Source organism: Harpia harpyja, chromosome 1 (assembly GCF_026419915.1).
Source record: "Harpia harpyja isolate bHarHar1 chromosome 1, bHarHar1 primary haplotype, whole genome shotgun sequence".
NCBI classification, from domain to species: Eukaryota; Metazoa; Chordata; class Aves; order Accipitriformes; family Accipitridae; genus Harpia; species Harpia harpyja.
The window spans coordinates 67340245-67362999 of NC_068940.1; the positions used below are offsets into that span (position 1 = coordinate 67340245).

Genomic DNA, 22755 nt, shown 5'->3' on the forward strand with positions numbered 1-22755 from the left:
TTCTTTCCACACCACTTTGGTAATGCCTACTGGAAGTGGAGTGAGTAATTCTCCCACTTTCAAGGTGGTTTGTTTCATGTTAGTCTCTTCTTATGCTACAGTTGTTGTATTGAGCATTGGCCACTGGATAATTGAGCAATATGACAAACATGGTACATTTGGTTGCCTTTCATCTTCTCTCCTTCGGGAGAATCTTTTAGGTCTGGTAGAATTTTATGTGTCCTTTGGATCAGCATTGGGGAGCAATCATGGTTTTGTAATTCGAAAGATTATTATCCGTGGTATTCTTGCTCTGTTTGTTGAAGAAACTGGAAAACATGTTTTGAATAAGATGGGACTGAAGAAAAAGAAAGGCCATCCCATTCCACAAAACCAGTTGATTACCACCCTGGAGAGTTTTTCCAAGAGATGCGAGGCAAGTCACTTAACCCAAAGTTTTCTCAGACAATTTAATGGATTGTGAGTCCAACTTGCAGTTGTAAGGCTGCACTGAGTCTGTGTAGCACCTTCACAGATGAATCTGAAGTCAGGAGCTGTGTGGTGAATATATGAAAGGCAATATAATAGTATTATGAGGTATCTTAAATTGGATAATGAACTAGTTTACACTTTTATTCTTCATTTCTGAGAAAATACCATCTTTTCTCTAACAAAGAAGTTTTGAAAATAAGTTAATTATACTTGTAGATACTCACATCCTGTGTTGAAGACAGTAGGAGAGCCAATGAATAGGCTGATAATTCCCATTGGGGGTGAGGTTTCAGCTTTATACAGTAAATGAGGTGTGGGGCTATTCATTGAACCCCTTGGACAAAACACAACATTGAACAGTTGCTCATTAAGTGAACATTGTCCATCTTCTGAACAGAAAAAAGAATCTTTCAGGAAAAATATGCAAACATACTTAAAAAAATGTAAATTCATAAAGGTGTTAAATTAAGGCTTATAGGCATTTCATGTTTTTAAGGGCTTGATCTGCAACCTTAATGTTCTTTTAGGACTCTGTGTTTCTGCATTTAGCATACATACACATACATACACAGATTTGTTCCAGTTTGACAGTCCTTCACGTGTTGTTTAGTGTGTTTGATTAGCATAATCACTGTGTGATTATTTCTCACTAGCCTTAGCATATGCAAATTCTTGTCTTTTGACTGACAACCATTATTAGACAATCAGAGTATAAGGATTTGCGTAATCTCTGTGGTTACAGTATGTGTGTGTAATGCCACTGTGAATGCAAATCCTTTTGCTCTGACTGGTTTCTGTATATTCAAGCAGTTTGCCAGAAATACTGCTGCTGCCTCAGCATCTCATTGCCAAGTGGAAAAATCTACAAGAAAAAAAATAACAAAAAAGAAAGCAAGAGAGAAATACTAGAGTTACATCAGAAAGGTGACTAGACAACTGCTACAATTAAATAGCTCCATTAAAAAAAAAAAAAGGAAAAAAAAGACAAATCCTTACACTCTTGTAAGATTTCAACAAGAGAATAAAAAGTTTACTTTGGGAATTCATTCTGAAGTACTATTCAAGTTACATAAACCAGTTACATTGTTTGGGAAGTGACTACAGTTTTCTTTTTGATAGATACCACTTTTTAAAAGAAAAGTAATTCTGTAAATATTGCACTTTATTGTAGTTGTTGCAAGTATATTAATTATTTTATATTTAACTAGGTTAAGTAATATTTCTGTTTTATGTACATGAAAAGCATCAGGTTAGTTCTACCCTGTTTCATTGATAAGAGCAGAAACGGTAGACACTAAGAAAAGATGTGTAATGCTGAGTTCAATTCACTGCGTAATTATTCATCATACTTACTAGGGCAATACTGAATAAATTAGCTGTAAAAGGATAAACCATGCATGGTAGCACATCTAGAACATATATTTTAACCATTTGACATCATATTGTTCTACTTGCACATGAAACCAAAATATTGTTGAACATTCTTTTTTTGTGTGTTTAGTTATGCTTACTAAGCTCTTTCCCTCATTCCTTTTGAATTGTATTCTTTGGTTAGTTTGTAAGATTCTTATTCACAGATTAATGTGATGTTGTAACAAAAACCTGGACTGCTAGCCCTAACAGTGGAGCATATTTCTTATGGAAATACAGAATGTCAAATATACGTAGCATCAAATCACTGAGCTGCTGTTGAACTGTTCTGCTTCTGACCTGGACACCACTATATTAAGAATGTGTCAGGTAGATTGTAAATAATAGGTCTGACACTTCTGGAAAGCATCAGACCTACTACACATGCTGCACAGATTTTTTTTTTTTTTTTTTAACATGCACAGTTAATAAATACTTTCAAGAGGTTTAAGATGGATGTGCACACACAGAAATGAACTGCAATGTGTGACACCTAGTAGGTCCAATACTTCCTGGAAGTTTTAGACTTGTTGCACATGTTTTGTCCAGCTTGAATGTGCAGCTGCAGTAGATGCCAAGTGTCTCCTGGAGAAGAAGGAGCTACCACTCAGCTGAACAATGTCCATAATATGGGCATTCTATACGAGCAATATAAGGCTGAACGTCCAGCAGTTCTCCAAAACATCAGAGTTTCTGCCTAAGTAAAAATATAACAACATAATAGAATGGAATAGAATATTGCTGCATCTGTACAATTGACCAACAGGATTGCAGGGGAAATGATTGTGAATTCTTGCTACTACTGAGATCAGAGAGGAACTGCTCAATTCTCAATTGGAAATAGTCAAATTATGCCCTGAGAAAATTTCTGGTTCAAAAAGTCCCCCAGCTATAAATGACAGTGTCTTTACATGATTGAGGAGCTTTCCTGTAGCTTTAGTAACCGCTCTTCTGTGTTTCTACTAGTATGTCACAATTATAATGCAGTACGCAGTTTTATGTTTGAACTGTTCAGTATTAAAACTGCATGATGGATCCATCATGCAGTTTTAAAAATGGATTAAGCCACCAGTGAGTATAAACTGTGGAGGATATGATAATATTTTGTTCTTTTTTGCTTGGTAGGGCATTGTGTATGTGGTTGGTACAGGATTTACACTGTTTCCGATGCTCTTATTAGTTTCACCATTTGTTGGAACATAAGAGAATGAATGAAAGGAGCCCCCACTGATGAGCTATCTTTATTTCTTATCAATTTACAGTGAAGATGTTCAAATAAGTCTCAACTCATATGTGGAAATATTAATACCTTGCCTGCAAATATAATAAAATTACAGTGTGCTTGTTTGACTTAATTTTTGTACTTACAATTAAATATGCAGGCATGTGATAAGAAACCGTACTCAAAATATCATTCCTCTGATGTTATTTTCATTGTAACATTGCATTGTGTTAGCATCTGGATTTTAAGAAGTTCTGAGGGGTGTTGGTAGCTGTGTCACTGAATTCACTTACCTACTCGAGTAATGGAGGTCAGTCTTTGGTGGGTAATTTTTCTGTAAATTACCACTAAAATGGTCTACAGCAATTTTTTCCTGAGAGCTTCAATGACCTGACGTGTTTTTCTGCTCACTTAGTATAGGACCCTAGTGATCTGAGTCAATCTTTTGCAGCTAATTTCTTTGGCTTTGAGGTAAAAGTACTTTCTTTCTTATGTGATTGTTTTAGGCCCACCATATGTTCTGAACAAGCTCTGGTCATCCACATTATCTTCATCCTTTGACCTGGATGCTTTTATTTATAGACATTAGCGCAATTCCATTAGTTTACTGCCAACCTCAAGCATTTGAAATGCTCATGTCACGCCCCCTGGTTTTAATACACAATTAAAAAAAAAACCAAAAACTCCTTTGCTTTGTATTCTTTTGTGATTTGAGCCTTTATGGATCAAACTTGCGTGTTTTCCTTTGCTATCAGTTAGTTGTTGTTTTTAAATTGGGCATGCTCTTACACCTCTGGGATAAGAAGTCACATGAAAAGGACTAATAAAAGTTATATATATTTAAAATTACATATATTAAAAATCTGTTGAAATTCTGGAGGACCTATGTGTTTGAATTTCAGTTTCAGCATAAAAAAAGTCTTAAAAAAAAAAAAAAAACCAAACCAACAACACTTAGTAATTACTTGTGGAAATTATCTAAAATTTACGTTTCCAAAGGATCAAATGTCTGTGTAGGTAAAATTTACCAGCCCGGGTTCTGCCTTTTTCAGATATTTAATGGCATTTAATAAGGTGCAGACTTGGCTACAGAAGGCCTTCAAGGATAGTGGTTATGGTGAATCTGGAATAGTTGCCCAGGCAGGTAGGATAACATGGGATCTCCTGGGTCAAATTCTTGGTGATTTTGCGGTAGATCTTTCATCCAGAAAGTTCATGCAACAGCTACTGCTTTCATCTGCAGTCCCCAAAATAAAAAGCTCTTTCATGCTCTATGGAAAGCACAAGAACAAAGAGCAACGTGGCTAAGGTCATTGGTCTGACAAGGTTGAATCTGAAACGAGCATGCAAAACCAAATGAGAGCGGTAAGGTCAAAGCTAAGAAAATGGAGTAAGGGGCCAACTTCTGCCATGCCCTCGGTTTAAGCCTGGATTTTGCTGAAGTATGGTAAGCCCCTGAAGATCTTGGGAAGGGAGTACAGTATTTGATCAAAGAAAGTAAATAATATCATGCTGCCACAAATTTCAGCTTGAATAATTAAAACATAGGTGATATTATTGCTGTGCATTTTATCTATTGAAAACAAAAATTAACTGAATGAAATATGAAACCTTTCATATTTATCTTCATTGCCCAAACTAACAGTTACCCTGTCGTTTGCAGTGAACCTTTAGCAACATGCTATCCCTAGACTGACCACAAGGAAAAAGTGTGACACAGCCTGCTTTACATAGTAAGAGATACCTAGTGCTGGATAGTATAAAACCAAAAGGTAGTGAACAAGTCAAACACAGGGCAGCTCACCCTCTTTGTGTTGTAACTTACAGCACAAATACATTGGTGAGAGGAAGTAAGGGCACATCTTGCAAACCTTTGCAGCTGAATCAATCTTTCATGTGAATTGCAAACCTCTCTGTCCTTCACTGTAAATGGGAGTAAATTAAATCAGTTGCATCTAAGAAATAAAATAAAAACCCAGCAATTGTAATATAGGACTAGTAATGAGTAAATAGCAGATTTTATCAAAGTTTATTGTGATAACTTTTATTTTGGAAGCAAATACCACTTACATAAGTTGAAATTTATATGTGTAATTAGTAACACTCAGTGAGTCTAGAAGTGCTTGGAGATTCTGTTAAGTATCTCACCACTTGCTGATTATCTCAGCTATGTGATATTATTTCCCTTTTTATACTTCCCTGCAATCCTCGCTCTCTATTTTTCTGGCAATCAGCTGCTGCTCTTTGTTCCTTTGACTCTCAGCAGGGCTCGTCTCTGTCTTCCAGCGTCTGTGAGATCTGAGTGCTTATCATGCTGCACCTAAGTATCCTGTTACCTCTCTCAAATTTCCTGCATAAAACTTCTGGAGGCTTATCTGGTGCTTTTGAATGTTTATTTGAAATGTATGGATTGGTGGTGTTTCCCCAAATGAAACCTCCAGGAAAAAATAATAATGTCAAATACACTCCAGCATTCTGCCCCAACTTTATTAGAATCTGGGGCTAAGTTTTGAAGTTTAATTCTCCTATGCAGTATCAAAGAGCAATTGGCAGAGAAGGGATTCTTACTTTGAAGCAGCTTTTCTTAATCAACTTGGAGGCTATCCAGAACATTTCTTCATTTAGAGCCACAAACACAAATCACCCAGTTCACAATAAGGCCATGTAGCTATATATCTAGAAGTCTGCATCTTTAGAAAGAGAAAGGGAAGTGTGCAGATGGATTTCTGTATCAGCAGATAAACAGGAGAAAATCTGTGGAGTGATTAGGAAAGAAACTCCACATTTTTCCATGAGACCAAAATAAAATTAAATACAAAGTAGACCAACTATTCCACACATTCATGATTTTTCTCAATTCTGAAAAATTATTTGTCTCATTCTCAATATGTGAGCATCATAGAAATCCAACCACATTTGGAGCTAGAATTCTTACTGTGAAGATAGGTAAATCCAACTCAAAAAATTAGTTGTTCCATCTTACGAACCATGGTGGAAGCTTTCATATAACCTTTAGTGAGCTGCTTTGCTGGCTTTCTTAGCTTATGGCACTTGTGAGATATAGCATGAAAGAGTTTAACGTGTTAACACTGAAGGCTAAACTAATAGTATGTCACAACTGTTGTTAATATGAGGGCAAATGTTTACATTGGATCAAAGAATGCACAATTTCTTGTTACCTTGTGCTGACTTATTCATATATCTGAGCTTGAGGTTTCCCTGAGTATTTTAGACCTGCAGTGGCAAAAGAAACAGTGCCTACGTTTCTTTAGAAATTTAGGCTAAATTTCTCCAAACTTCAGCAGCAGTGAAGCAGTATGCTCTACACAGCATGCTGTAGTGTTTCAGAGCTTGATATACTCTGACCTTAGCCATCAGTGTTATTCTGGGGTTATGTTACAGTGAAATCCCTAGTTTCTAAGTAGGATTGGTGGTTTTTTTATGCTGGTGGTCGCACATATGTATGAGGCATTTCACTTTCACATCAAATTGAAGGGGATGTTCAAACTGAGCATTTCTTCCAAACCTTTATCTAAAGCTCTGGCATTTTCCTTGTTCCTTTTTTTTTTTTTTACTAATCTGAATTTCTTTTCAAGAGGAATTAGTTTAATGACCTATTTCATATCTGACACTGAACAGCTGTCAGGTGATGCAAAATTTCTGTAGTGATCTGTTGTGGATTCACTGCAATAGAGGCCATGACTGTCTACCATTACAGCTTCCATGAATAATTGATTAAGGAAAAGCTCTGATTATTGATCAAATAACCCTTTGCTAACAGACTAGAAAAAAAGTGAATCATGGGGGCATAAGCATAGAAGAATTTTTTTTTTCTCAAGACACATACAAATTATGCTGCTTGAATACTGGTTATCATCAGAGTTAGGCAATTAGTTATATTTGCATCAGCGAAATCTATGAATTTTTAACAATACAATTTAATGATAAAAACTGTCAGTGGCTTTACCAAGTTGCTGTAAAGCTATTACTAGATTTTAAAAATAGCTATCAAATGCTTCTTGTGAAAAAGAAATATAAATAATTTTGACCAATGAATTTGGGGAAGTTGATTTCAATCCTCCATGTAAAAAGTCTCGAGTAGCTTTTGTAAAATTCTCTGCCAAAATGGTATATTTTTTTATGGGATCCTGACTTACAGACACTGCCAGATCAGCATTCTGGTAGAGGTTAGGTCAGAATGATGCTTTTCATGAAAGTCAAAATTCATCCTTAAAGTAGGGTTTATTCAAAATAGTTTTTTCTAAATGGCTGTGAAAATAATCTTTGGAGGATTTTGATTTTTCATAGGTTGTGTAGAAGTTGTTTTATGGAAAAGATTAATTTATTGGTTCCTGGGAAATTATTATTTTTTTCATAATACTGAGCTATTGTGTGTTACCCTGGAATTATTTGTATATAATATTCCTTCACATTTCTGTTGATCCTTTTCTTAGTAATTTTATTTAAAATATTCTTGTTTCATTTAGTGAGCTAGCTTTATGATATAAAAAACATAAATTGGTGTTTTGATAGGTAAACTTGTTCAGCATTTACAGCTTTTAGCTTTCTTCAGTAAAGGGAGATTTGTGCATATAGAATTGAACTGAGGATATGTACTTCAAGATAGCTAATGACTAATGACACTTTTCTTTGTTCCTGTCTGTATTACCTCTTTGTAAAACTGCATGAAGAAGAAATATTCATTTTCAAGGAAAAGTAATAGTTTTCTGTAGTGTGGGGTATGGTATCACATGATGCAGAATCTGTTTTGAGACTATAGATAATATAGCATACAGTGGAACAGCAGAAACTTTTATTTTCCTTTTTCTTCTCTCTTTACAGATGGACCCAATTCAAAAAGCTGTAATAAATCATACATTTGGGGTTCCTCTTCCTCATCGAAGAAAGCAAATCATATCTTGCAACATTTGCCAGCTGAGATTTAATTCTGATGTAAGTCGATCATTTTGTATCATTTAGAAATATGTACTTATTTTCTAGGATGTGCCATAATTTGCATAAATTGAACCTAAATGAAGCGTTGTGATTTCAGTTTGTGGCTCAGCAGATGAAAAGGCAGTAGGATGCTTCAAACACACACAATTATTTGGCAGTGTTTATACACCCGGCCAGATTTTCCCTGCGGATGTATCCCTGCAAGCTCATCAACTTCAGTTGTGCTGCACAGAGTGTAAATAGGAAAATGGACTGATCCACTACTGCTAATAAGGCTGAAGTATTTGCAGGGTCCTAATTCTTCTACCAGTCTTGGTTATGTTTGTGTTCCTTTTCATCCTGTAAATGTTAGAAGTTATTCAGATATACTTAGAGTCCTTGTGGATCTACCTTCTTTTTTCTACCCTTACAACAATATCTCTGTCTAGCCAGAATTGTATTTTAATGTTCCTGTCCTGTAGAGCTTTTAAAAAAAACAAACAAAAAAAAACCCACGTGATTTTTTTGTCTGCTGGCTCCTACCTTATGTCCTCTCACTTCTTCAGCAATGAAGTAGAAAAAGCTGAACTGGAGATGGTCTTTAATATACAGAGGAAACCTGTCCCACATAACTACCCAAGGAAGCTGTGCTGTGGTGCTCCTTGCCAAGGAATACCTGTTCTGTCACAGAAAAGCCTCTTAGAATTTAACTCCTTTATATCCTTCTCCAGGATCATTGTGTGTGCAGACAAAACCTGAAATAGTACAATATATTTTCTTCTGCTATTCTAGTCTTTCCAGGAAGTTTCTTGACATGGGTATCGCTGGTGGAAACTTATCTTTCCCTACCAAATGTCTTTCCTTTACTACCTGTTGTACTAATTTAAATATGGAAGTTGCTTCTGTCAGAATAAAAATATTTGAATTTAGAGTGAGGTCTAACCCAAAAACGTCCATGAGGTTCCTTCCTCATGTTAGTCATATGAAGAAGTGAAATAATTCTTGTGTGCTGCTGCTTCTTTGTAGGCAGCTATTTATGTACAGTTTGTACCTATTTTTGGTTTATCAATTATTTATCAAAACCATGAACTTGTCAAAAGCTTAAATTGAACCTTGAAGCCTTCTTTTAAGGATTGGCCACCTAGAGATGAAAATAATGCCGCTCTCTTGGTTCCCCTCACCTTTTTATTCCTTAGAAATAATTTTAACAAAATCTCAGTCACAATTTCCAGACCAGTCAGCATCATGTACTTACTTTCACTGATGACTCCAGGTTTTCTAGTTCATGGACCGTATGGACATCTTCTTCTAACACTGATGTCATTCCCAAACAGTGGTGTGAGGAAGGGTAATACATTGTCTGGAGCTGTCGTGTCCCTCAGAGATAAAAATAAAAGAGTCAAATTAGGCTCTTCCAACTAGAAGCCAGATGCTAGAATTAGGACTGTGGATACTGAGCCATTCATGGGGAGGGGACGATGGAGACCTCTGGGCCACAGTGGATCCCAGTGACTGAATAGCCCAGCTCATCACTCACAATTTTCAGCTTTCTCTTAGGAAAAACCATGTCACGCTGAATCATATGTAATATATAGCTGCAAGAGACATCAAACTCTTCAGTGTTACATACCAAAGTGAAACACCTCCTTTCAAAGAGGGTATACCTTTTGTTAGTCTGCAAAAACATCCAGACAAAAGAGAGGATGAACACATCGTTAAAATGACTTAGTCATTAGCAGATACACAACTTGGATTGATGCATCGACTGGAAAATTTTTCAGCGGACAGGAGCTAGGCATTTTCCAGAACAAAATGTTTGAAATAAAAATTCTTCCACACAGAAGCAAACAAGACATCAGTGGATACTGATACTTCCTATTCAGAGGACTAGTATGTTCCCATACTGTTCCTTTTCTGCTGCTCTTAGAAAGGATTCCAAAGGAGAGAGGGGGAAGAAGCAGTGGCCATTTTCAGAGTCATCTAGTGTCCAAAAAATGTGTTTCGGAAGAAAGCAATTCATTTAGACTGTTCACAGCAAACTTGGAAGAAAAGCTGTTAAGCTTCACACCTTCAAGTGATAGAGGCTTGAACTCTAATTTGCCAACACTGTTCAGGAGAAGGTTGTTCTAATGCTCCCCTCTCTCAAAGTAAATCAATATCATTAACTTTATGGAATGGGGAGGCCTTCTTGCTGAGTATCTTTCACTTTCCACTTTTAATATTCACCTACTTATTAAAGCAACCCCAGTGCTGCTGATTGATGGAGAGATTACGATCCAAAAGCTGCCCATTGATTAACCTGGGACGATATCTTTCCCCATTTTCCCTACCACACAGAAGAGATTTGTGGATATCTTTATGATGGTCTCTTCTCATTCCAGTGCATATAGTTATTACTGCTGAAAATCACAAAGTGCTCTGCTGCGGCTTTTCAAGAAATAATAAGTAGTCAGAGTTCCACTGCAGTTTAGAAATGCTTTTCTGCAATGTGAGGGGCATAGGTAGAGCTAAGTTCCTCTGTTGCTTGGGCAATTCTGAATGTCCACCAGTTTTTGAAGCAAAAATGTGCCAAACTAAAGATTTAATGTTGAGACTTAAAGGAAAGATTGCTTTGCAGAAAAAGACCTATTAGCTATCATTTTTTGATAACTCTACTATATGAATGGCAGGCACACACATTGTAATTTTTTCTATTATTATTATGAAAAAGTTTTCATTTACTGAATATTCTTACCTTTCATTTTCATCATATTTTGTTGAACAAGATTTAAAACCATAACAACAATAAATAGCTATTCTGTTCACAAACCTAGGGCTTTGTGGCTGTTCTACCAATATGTCTTTATTTTTAGATGCTAGAGATAGGATTTATCAGAGAGTAATGAATAGAAATTCCATTTACCTACTGCACGACAGTATTATGAAAATGTTTACAATAAAACTGGTCTGTGAGATTTTTCATTTTTGCGGAGAATACAGAATTTTCTCCTCTGATACAGATTTCTTTCAGAGCAGAAGAGCTTTTTTTCTGGTTACTGGTATCAAAATTACATTTCAAAGACAAATGAGAAAAGGCAGTACAATAGTCTAAAATCGTTTAGCTTCTTTCTGAAGGAGTTATCTATAAATCTTCATGACAGCTGTGTGTTCAGTATTTCTTTTTAAAATAAATCTCCTCATACAAGGGAAGGGAGGAATGAGCAAGTAACCAAAGACTCTCCATGCTGAGAAAAAACATTAGAACAGCAGAGGTAGGTTCTGTGGAGTCCGTTTCAAGCAGTGATTTATTTTTTTCTTTTGCATTGAGCGAGATCTATATATAACATTTGCATTCACGTTGTGCATCCAATACAGGGCAAAACATTTAAGTATGTGCCTAGCTGCAAGTGTGTGTGTTGCCATTTAGATTTTGGCAGCTGCTGAGAGCTATTGCACCAGTTCAGAAGAACTGTTAAATGCATGCTTTGTAGTAAACATTAAACATCTGCTAAAAGCACCCTGTAAAATGAAGTCCAGCTGACTTCAGTAGGACAACTCATGGGCTTACAGGTAGTTGCAGGAGTAAATTCTCTGCTAACATGAGCAATCACTAGAAAACAAACAAACAAACCCCCACCCCCCAAATGACCCTATGGCTTGGAAGAAAAGAGCGTACTAAATTTTCCTCATTTTTTGATCACCTGTCTTGACTATATGATCTTCGTTTGCCCACATTTCTAATTTCATCATTTGATCAAGGTATGGACAGTGTCTGTTAACAAAGTCAATTCTTGCAAAGGGAGTCTCTCTTTCTCTTCCCTCTTGTTTAATGCAGGTGGCTGAGTGATAATCCAGCTTGCCTTTAGAGAAAGATTGGGCAGTGTTTCTATGTACTCACAGGACTTGAATTCCATTATGATACACTGTAAAAATATTTCCAAATATGTTAGCCAGAAATTATTGTTTGACTTAAATAGCAACAGTAGTAATATTCTCCTGAAAATCATGAGCTGAATGCTCATCATAGAGTCCTTATTTGTTGGGGTTTTACCTTGTTTTTCTTCATCTCTATAAAGCGAAGGTACCACTGAATCGATATATAGTTCAACTGTATGAAGTTGTCAGGGTTCAAAAAGTGCTGTTCTGGTAAAAGAATAGTGAACGTTTTTTTGGAGGTTAAGGATGCAATATAGCTCCACAGTATTTACTATGGTTTTAACTTTCATGGGGAAAAAAGCAGGACCAGAGGACTTATATGCTATTTAGTTTATGCTTGGTATCTAGAACAAATGATGAAAGTATCAATTTGTAAGCACCTAGGGGATAATAAGGTGATAAGAAACAGCCAACATGAATTTGTCAAGAAGAAATCATGTCAAACCAATCTAATTTTCTCCTTTGACAGGGCAATTGGTCTAATGGATAATAGGGAATAAATAGATGTGATATATTTTGGCTTTAATAGGGGCTGATACCATCCTATGTAACAGTCTTTTAAAGTAAGTAGGGGAATATGGTCTGGGTGAAATTGTTAAAAGTTGGTTGCTCAACAGATTGAAAAACTGTACTGAGAGTAGTTGCTGATGGTTTCCTGTCAAAACAAAAGATCACTACAAGTCACGATCTGCAGGAGTCTGTTCTGTGCTTGCTGCTACTCTAAATTTTCATTAGCAATGTGCCTGACAGAATAGAGAATACATATACCAGGTTTGTGGATGACACCTAGATGGAGGGTGGCAGGCACTTGATGGAAGGTGGCAAGTTCAGGACTGCAGTCCAAAATTATCTTCAGCAGTTGGAGAAAATAGTCTGGAATTCTGACAAGTGCAGTAAATAAAAGCACAAACTATTGTGCTTGGACTGGAAAAATTAAATGCACAAGTAGTAAAATAAATGTCTGGCTTAATGAGCAAAAAGGAATTATAGTGAATCACAATACAAACATACATTAACAATTGCTAATGGGGAAAAAAAAACCAACCAACTAATCCTCTGGTAAACTTTTTTCCCCCAAAAGTGTTACATTTATCAATAGAGAGGTAAGTATTCCACAGTATTTGAAATTGGCAATGCCTCAGGCGAAGAATCATTTACAGAAGTGGTCATCACACTTTAACAAAAGTATAATTAGTTGCAGAATTTAGAAGTCATCCACTAGTATGACACGATATGAAAAAACTTCATTCAGCTAGGGAAAGTAGAAAGAACTGGATAGATGTACAATGGAAAAGACAAGGAAAATATAGTAGGTTTTCAGTATATGAAAGGGGGTCAGTAACAGAACAGTGACCAACTGATCTTTGTGTTCCTTGGTTTTAATAGAAGAATAAATTTGACTAATTCTTCAGCTTAATTTGATTCAAGAAATTTTTTGTTGGTGTATTTGGTGAAACAATTCTAGCTATAATGGTAGTGAAGTTCTGGAAGGAAACACGCAGGGACAGCTGTGGGTTCCCTGTCGGCAGAAGGTCTTAACAAATTAGACACCTGTTTCTGAGGATGGACCAGAAACGCTGAATGTAGTCCCAGAGCTGAGAGACAGATTATATGACCTCCTGCTCGACTAACTTATAAACCTGTTTCTATGGTTTGAAAGAGGGAATAGAGATTTCATTTCTTGTCCATGCCAAGTGATGGTCACACCTGGCCTGCAGCCTCTGTTTGCAAAGACAGAGGAACTTTCAAAAGCTGTTCCATTAAGAACCAGAAAAGGCTGATACAGCTAACTGCTTGAAGTTATTTAACATTCCACCCTTCTGATTTCAAACCTGTTATTTTTTCAACTTTCAGAGATATGCTTAAATGGTATTTGAAGCCATGTGTACCGTTTGCCTCAGTCACTGTTCTGTGTGTGGCTATAACCACATGTTCTTATTCTTTGCATGTTTTGTTGTGCCTCCAGTTACGGGTTAGATTTAGATATAGATTTCCAATTAACCTTTAGATTTAGAACCCTGCTTTGGTATAAAACCGACAATTTCTGCTTGAATTGTAATGCACAGTTTTCTTAATCAAAGTCACTTGTTGCAGGTATTGCCAGCCATCAAGCACATTTATCTATTATCTCAGGGCAATTTTACTTCTGGTCTTTCCAAAGCAATGCATCTGCATTCTGTGAAGTCATCAGCCTGATTATTTAAGAAGATTCTCTTGTGCAAACATTTACAGGTGCTCAACATCCCTTTAAAGTCAGTGTTACTCTATGAGGGTATAGTATTAATTGCAGCACTTGTACCTCACCAAGAACAAAACTTTGTCCAGAATTAACTTATTTTTATATATATATATAAAAATTATTTTTATGTGTATAATTTCTATAGTTATATAACTCCATATATATATATATTTATATATATGCACTACTTCTTTCTAATAATGCACCATCTTTCCTGTACTACGGAGTTCAGTGTAAGGAGAAACAAATGCAGATTTCACTTGTGGAATTGCACATGCCATTCATTTGAGATCAGAATGTGAGTCAGAATGGAAATACGCTCATAGGTTGACACTTTTCCAGAGATACTGGTTTATAGTATTCACTTGGAAGAAGTAGCAAGTAATCACAGAAAGTGATTAGTGCAGAGATTTCTGTGGGATATCTGGCATTTGTATAAACACATTATGGAAATCCTAAAGAATTGCTAAAAAAATAATTAAAGATATGTGATTTTTTGGCATTCCAAAAGTCTAAGCAAATAGCACAGAATATTTTGCACTTACATTGCATACATGACAAATTTGAAAACAACCTAGTATTTTTTTTTTCCCAGTTGGATATTCAGTGGAGTCTGTTTTTATAGGCCTAGCCTGCACATTTTAGAAACATTACCTCCTCTTTCCTAGACCACAGTTCTAAAGGCTGCAATATGAATTGCAGTCAGGTCTTGTGCAGGTCTGGTCTTTCCCATACTAGAGAATTAAAAATTTTCTTTTTGACTGTGTGTTGTATTTTGAAAGAAAATAATTTTTTATTTCAATTCTGTCTTCCATTAGATGTTGTTTCATTCTGAGGTAGTTGTAAGTAACCTTTTTTCATGTAGGAAATAAGTAACTTAATTTATAAATTACGAAATCCAGAATACTCTGTTGAGCAATAGTCACAAATTTTCACATAACCTGTAGTTTCTTACAGCATATCTAAAATGCTTAATAGAAAGTATAAATAATTTTCTTTTGTTGTATAAAGTATTTTTCCATAATTTTCACCCTCTATACAGTACCTATGCAGCCTAGAAGCAGAAATGATTCATATGTGACACAGCACCTTGTTGTTTAGCTTCCGAGTACTTTTGGAGGTGTTGAACTGAGTCTCTTGACTGATAGCCTAAGGATGTGGATGTTTCCTTGCCTCTTAAGCATTGCCTACAAACTAAATATTTTGGGTGATCATCAGTAACTGCTGTAAGTGGTCTCTCAGTGCTCTGCAAGCTATGGAGCTCTCTGCATGAGCTCTTCACTAATCCTTGTACCTATCTCCTCTCTTGTAGTAAAAATAATCTATTCTGTCTAGAAAATCTGTAGTGTTGCGGAACATGGACCAGCCCAGAGGTATCAGACTCACAGAGGCATTGCCTGAGGACAAGAAAGCAGTAGGAAAGATGGAGGGTTTTAAATTATTGATCTTTAAGAAAGCATGCTCTTAATGTCAGCTGGTTACTCAGTCTGTTGCTGGCGGGGAGAGATGGAGTGCCTTGGTGTCCACTGTATTTATACCACAAGACTTACACTTTCCTCTCAAAGTTCACTCTCCACCCACATTCAGCAGTGGTAGCTAAAGAGAGAGTATCTAAATCAAGCATTGGAACAGGCTGCCCAGGGAAGTGGTTGAGTCATCATCCCTGGCCGTATTTAAAAGATGTATAGACGTGGCCCTTAGGGACATGGTTAGTGGTGGACTTGGTAGTGTTAGGTTAATGCTTGGACTTGACGATCTTAAGGGTCTTTTCCAACCTAAATGATTCTATTCTGTAAGTCCAGGAGAAAGCAAAGTCTAATGCTTCCAGCTACCTGGTCCCTGCAGAAGCAGAGGTTATGGAGAAATGTCCAATGTCTATGTCAACTGAACATGGGAGTCAGTACAGGAACATGATGCTGGAGAGATTAAAACATTCAGATGATCAGCAGCTGTTGCTGTGTTAGGATTTAAAGATTATGTAAAAGTTAGACTTTTTTTATTCACCTTTGTCAACTCTTGCTTCTTACCTCTGCTCATCCTACCAGGTTATTTCATTTTCAAAGCACTCTTTTTGGTAAAACAAGTCAATTGTTCAGAAGGTTTGCCGTCTCTGGAAAATTACTTGAGATTGCTAGAAATTATCTGTGAATAGGCAATGGCTCTGTCTGATAGTCCTGTTCATAATTTGCAAAAGATTAATGACCAGTATTCTGACTGTGGAATATGGAGACAAGTTGGTTTAAAAGGTTTCTGCTTCTGGCACTGAAGTGAATGGTTGCAGTATTTGCCCTTTTGGGGCCAACTTTTAACTTCTGCTTGGGTGTAGATGATCTCAGAACTGCAAAGAGCAGAAGAAGGAGAGAAAGGCAGAGGTGAGAGTAGTTAATAAGAGAGAAAGTCTGAAATAAAAGCAACCTGCCTCCTGTGTTTGAACACATCCGTGCTTGTTACTGTCAGGAATTTTCCTTCTCTCAGAAATTATTAAATTAGAATATAAGAATGTAGCAGAAAACATGATATTGGGGTGGGAAGCAGATCTGATTGGCCCTAGATTTTCCAAAATCTGTTTTCAGTGTCAGGAGAGTACTTAATGTGGATTACCTGTCACTCACTAAAAAGACTTCCAGGCAAATTACATACGTATTTCCAGTGGTTTTAATGAATTGGGTCCTGTAGCTACATTCTTTGGGTTACAATAGTGTCAGAAAGATTTCATGCCTGGAGAAGGGTGGAGGAACATGAGAATGAAATTCAAATGCTAAAGCTGGGCAGGTAGTGGCTAACTGGAGTTTTTTTGAAGTCTTTGGCTGGAATTGTGGGAATGAAGACAATGCTTAGTATTTTTGAACTGTACATTGAGAAATACCATTTTATACATGAGGGAATTGGTATAGAGAGGGAAAAATATAGACTTTATAAAAGGCATAGACAGTTTAAAAGGTGGGAAAAGAAGTCTCTCTTCCAATTCTCTCATGTTCCATTCATTGAAAAGACTGCCCATTTCAACTGCAAGGAGAGAAACCTCTGCTTTATCATTTCTTGCCATACACTTATTTGTATCTGAGGCATTTTTTCCTGTCAGCTTCCTCAGTCAACATGGGAAGTAAATCAGTCAACTCCAATAAACAATTGAAATTTATGAACAATTCTGATGGGGACTCTTTACAGAAACTGCTTTCCATAAGCAAGTCATCACCGAAAAAGAAAGATAAATTGTAAACCCTGTTGTGCAATCTTCATGTAGCTTTGTTTGGTCTTGTCCTGGTTTCAGCTGGGATAGAGTTAATTCTCTTTTAGTAGCCGGTATAGTGCTATGTCTTGGATTCAGGATGAGAAGAATGTTGATAACACACTGATGTTTTCAGTTGTTGCTAAGTAGTGTTTAGACTAAGTCAAGGATTTTTCAGCTTCTCATCCCCAGCCAGCAAGAAGGCTGGAGGGGCACAAGAAGTTGAGAGGGGACACAGCCAGGACAGCTGACCCAAACTGGCCAAAGGGGTATGCCATACCTTGTGATGTCATGCCCAGTATATATACTGGGGGGAGTTGGCCTGGGCAGAGATCGCTGCTCAGGAACTGACTCGGCATTGGTCAGTGGGTGGTGAGCAATTGCATTGTGCATCACATGTTTTGTATATTCCAATCCTTTTATTATTATTATTATTGTAATTTTATTATTGTTGTTATTATCATTATTAGTTTCTTCCTTTCTGTTCTATTAACCTGTTCTTATCTCAACCCACAAGTTTTACCTTTTTCCTTCCGATTCTCTCCCCCATCCCACTGGGTTGGGGGGAAGTGAGTGAGCAGCTGCGTGGTGCTTAGCTGCTGGCTGGGGTTAAACCATGACAGGTCTGTTGTAACTTCTTCCTTACAGACTTATTTAAAAAAATAAGATTTTATACAGTACAGAATCTGAGGTTCTGGATTATTAATAATACGTGCAGATAACAAATTTCCCTATAAAAATGGCAAAACATTGTCTGCTTTCAGTCACCAATCAGTAAGTGCTTCTGGCTCATTTTCTTTGGCACTGATAAGGACATAAAGAAGAACTGGGAGAAGAGGAACAGGCAGGGCTATATGTCAAAGTCTGGTCCACAGAAAGGGCACATAGTGAGGAAAATGTGCAGTTATGTGTGATGTAGAAGGTTCTCCATCAAAATGAGTTAAATTAAGTAAATTGTATTTTTTTCTCACAAAAATTTCCTAATTTCTAAAAATGCAGTAAAAATAAAGTTGCTCTTTGACTTGGCTTTTGTTGATGATAATTTATTCCAACAGCCATAAAATCTTTTCAAATAATCTTACACTAACTCTGGACACTTTTTTTTTCCTCCCCTCTTTATGGTCAGTAAAATTGCATTCCTTGGGGTACTGGTGATATATTCTTCTTCACTGTATCTGTGCAGCCACCTCTTGTAACAAACATAATGTTTCCTTTTGTGAGAATTACTATTAAACATAACTACCCCTGATGTAAACAAATTCCACTTCAGAACCTCCAGGCATGACTTTTTCAGCTGCTTGGTTCTTTTATCACTCCTGACGTGTCTTTTACAGTCTCTGGAGATATTGCTGCTCTGTACTTACATCGCAGCCAACAGCTGGGAGTCTGATCCTCTGAAGGAGTGGAAGTGCAACCCAATATCTGCTTTTAAAAGCTTTATATTGGAATAAAAAAAGCACGTATTTGAACTATACCTGTGAGAGTGTATTGCCCCCACTCGTGCATTTTTTTAATCTCAATTGAAAATGAAGTCTTTAAAGGTTTAAAATGGCCAAAGGGGACAGACTTCTTTTCAGGAAAGAATCCAATATGGCACTTAGACCTAACTCCCCCACGGCCTTTAAAAGCTTGATTATGAATTCAAAACATGTATTCAAACTGAGGCAATGTTCTACTGGTAGGCCACACAGGTACTTTCATATATATAATTGTTTGATGAGTTGATCTCAAACTGTGATTTTAAAAATACAAGGGTTTATTCTGTTTGGGGTTTACATAGGTCTCATTTTATCGTGGTGAAATAACTGTAGATACAGATGCATAGTAAATGTACTGAATTCATTTATGTTGGCTCTTTTTGGATGGGCATAAATGTTTCTCTCTATTCTTTAGAAAGGAGATTTTAGAAGGTAGCCTCTGAACAGGTTTTATCCTTTCCCCAGCATAGCCTATTTTCTCTGCATCAGTGGACTTGTCATGATAATCAACTTTTTTGTCCCAACCATCAATCACTCCTGATTACAGCTGGGGAAAAGTTCTGTTCTGTTGATCAGCCCATCAGTGCACATAATGTTACACCTGGAGGCAAGTGAAAATCATCCCTCGATGGGAGCATCACTTGCCTTGAAGCCTTTTGTCTGAAGTATTTTAATTTACATTTAGAGTCTTGTTGCGATTGTCAGTGCTTGCTTTGATTTTATTATTTCTTTGACAAAAATAATAAGTTCAGTTGATCTTTCCCTACATGATTAGAAGAATGCTTTTCTATTTCAAATAACATCTTATGTTGTAACTTTTTCACTTCATTGTACAAATATTGCAATAATTATCACTATATAAATTAAAAATTAAATGGTTATGTGGTGTACTTCACTAGGAGAAACCTAGTATATGCTAGCCTAGAATTTTTGCAAAAGCTATTTTGTTGGCTTTTAATCATATACTTGGCTAGGGTAATATTTATCTTTAGTATTCAATTTATATGAAGTGGCTGTGTAGCAAACTTCATAGCACTGAAATAATTAAAAATTAAAGACATCTTTCCTTTTTTTAAAGGAAATATGGATTATATTGTGATCATTACTGAGTTAACACACTTCTGAAAATAAGGGCATTCTATGTATCTAAAGCCAAGCATTTTTCCTTCCTTGTAATAAAGGTGTTTTTCAGTTGTCACAAAAATGATGAAACTTCAGCTTGAGTAAATACCTTATATTAACTTAAGTATGACTTTTAATTAGCTATCAGAATAACCAGATGTAGTTTAATTGTACCATTCTTTTTCCTCCCACAGTCACTTTTTTATTTTAGGTATCTTTTTAAATTATCATTGTGACAATTTTATCCTTTCAGAATATCAAAAGCCCACAGCATATAAGACGACTGTAAACCTGATACTTCAAGGGCTACAGGATGAAGTGTAAATGAAGAAGAAAGTAGAATGTGAGAGTATGGGGTAATAAAGATTTGATTAGCAATCATGTTTTTACATAAAAGGTTTAATTAGCAGTAGCGCATTTTCCTATTCCTGCTGGCCATTTTCAGGACAGTGATATATTGCTTTTTTGCAGTGAGCCATGCCACCAAATAGAAGGTGTTATGTTTTCATTAGATTCAGACACTTCAGCATTATTATCTCTCACCTCAGTCTACACAGCAATACAAAACGTGTCCAAATGTTGTAATTTAATAGGCCAATGATAGATACAGTAATTTAAAAACTATGGGATATTCGCTCATATGCTTTGTTTTGTTTCTTCTTAAATTGATGATAAAAGCACTAAATTGCAAATCAAATAATCACTCAAACAGGCTCACGCCTTATGTTCTGTCTGCTTGAATACTTGTTTGCCAAATACAGAATTTCATCACTTGTATAGAAGTTGTTCTTCCAAAGTGAAAAACTGTTTATTTTTATGGTTTAGTAATTAATGTGAGTATATTGCATAATTTTTATTTTACAGGGTACATCAATCTGCATTACCTTTCCAAAGACTCTCACCACTTCTTATTGTAATGACATAACAGAAAATTTCCTTTTGTTATTCAATAGAGATATTTGATGGTTCTTCACTCATACAATTCTAGTCAAATAGCCTACCACAAGGTACCCGTCATTGCTTGTCAATTTATTCTCTAACATGATTTTCATACCAGAATCTTATGTAGTGATAAACAGTTACGTTAAAGTCAATTTCTAAGGTAAATACATTCTGAGAAGCAGCAATAAGTGAGTAACAATGGCTGAAGATGTCAGAAAACATGGAGTATTTGGAAATAATTAAGACCTTGGACACTGGAGGAATGAAGATTTTTACTGCATTTAACAGTATTCTATTGTATATAATTCCCAGTGGCTAACAATTTTTTTTTTCTAAAATTATTTTGCATGACTAATTTGTATCTCTTTAGTGCTTGAAAAGGCTGTAAGAATGAAAATTCCTTCATGGAAGAGCTAAGAAAATGTACATCGTGTAGTTACAAGATGGAAAAATTTTTAATAAAATGCACTAAAAATGGTGCAGCGCCATTTCGGCTATTCTTCTAGAGTCTGAGCCCCATGCCTCACTTGGTGACACAGGCCTTACTAGCAAGGCAAGCCAACAGGGCATGAGATGCAGAGATAAGCCTGCAATCTTTGTAGGCTTATTAGCTTGTCCTCTGCTAAGTTAGTGTTGTTGGAGGTGGTGCTGCCACCAAAACAATTGGCAAGAAGTAAGGAGAGAACAGATATTCAGGAGAAGAAAGGAGGACATGCAATGACATTCAGCAGCAGGGATCAAAAGGAGTGGGGACTGCAGCGAGAAAAAAAGGGTTCTGGACTCTTGACTGAAATATATTGGGTTGTATTAATGGTCACCACTTAGTCATTTCTCTTTTGTAGGGTTGATTGCATTTGCCCAAGCAGGGATTCAGTAGTTAAGACGTTTCAACCCAAGTCACAAGTTCTGTCATCCTTCCAAGAAGGATCTAATTTTTTATTATGCATGTTCTACACTAATAGAAGGAATTGTAAAGGAAGAGGAATTCCTATGGACTGGAAGATGTTCAACTCACACTTGAGAGAAGTTTGTTACAACATTGTCTAGGCTAATAAGATGAGAAAGATGATTTCTTGGACTCACATCATGAGTGAAAACCAATGCAGAGTTTTCACTGGCGTATGTGACCATGTCTGGTGTTTAGAGGTGGAACAGAAGTGTAGTTTCTGGTGGTGGGAAGCTGAATTTTGTGTGAATTTTACAGGTGCTGCACAGCTTTTGAATTGCCAGCACTGGCAGCCTAATGATCAAAAGCAAAATTCCTTGTTGAAAAGGATCTTGCCTAAACTACAAAAGCAAATTCTGAATTGGTTTATTCCCTCTCCAAATCCCATGGAAAATGAGTTAAATTAATCAAGGGTAAATTGATTTTTTCAAGAAGTTAGCACAAGAAAAAGGAGGCGTAGTCTTTGATGACTCTTATTAACTGATTTTTGTATCACTTGTAACCATTTTGAAGATGAATAGTCAGTTGTGGCTGTGATGACTGTTTAGTTGCAGACATCAGTTCACACTACTTCAGTCAGAACCAGAGGCAAGGTCCAAAGAGAAAATGAGCTCAGCATTTTTGTCCTTTTTCTTGCTGAGTGTCCATTGATATAGATAAACAACCATTAATCACAAGATATACTGGAAATCATTTCTCAGGAAACATGTTATTGGTATGGTCTGAATTATTCTGCGGTAATGATCTTAAAAATAGTAGAGGTACTATTTAACTGGTAATTTATTTAGAACCTGGAGTATACCATGACATATTTATACAAGGAGCCTACAGCTAAATATCTGTGCA

At 36.4% G+C, this 22755-nt stretch overlaps 1 protein-coding gene across 4 annotated transcripts in view; it reads left to right on the top strand.

The window, feature by feature from the left end:
• ZNF385D (zinc finger protein 385D) overlaps window positions 1–22755 on the top strand; it is a 456703-nt gene that overhangs the window by 340219 nt on the left and 93729 nt on the right. For all 4 annotated transcript variants that reach the window (XM_052798287.1, XM_052798298.1, XM_052798320.1 and 1 more), the window contains one exon: window positions 7946–8056. In XM_052798287.1, the coding sequence (XP_052654247.1) occupies window positions 7946–8056 (111 nt within the window). The remainder of the gene's footprint in view (window positions 1–7945; window positions 8057–22755) is intronic.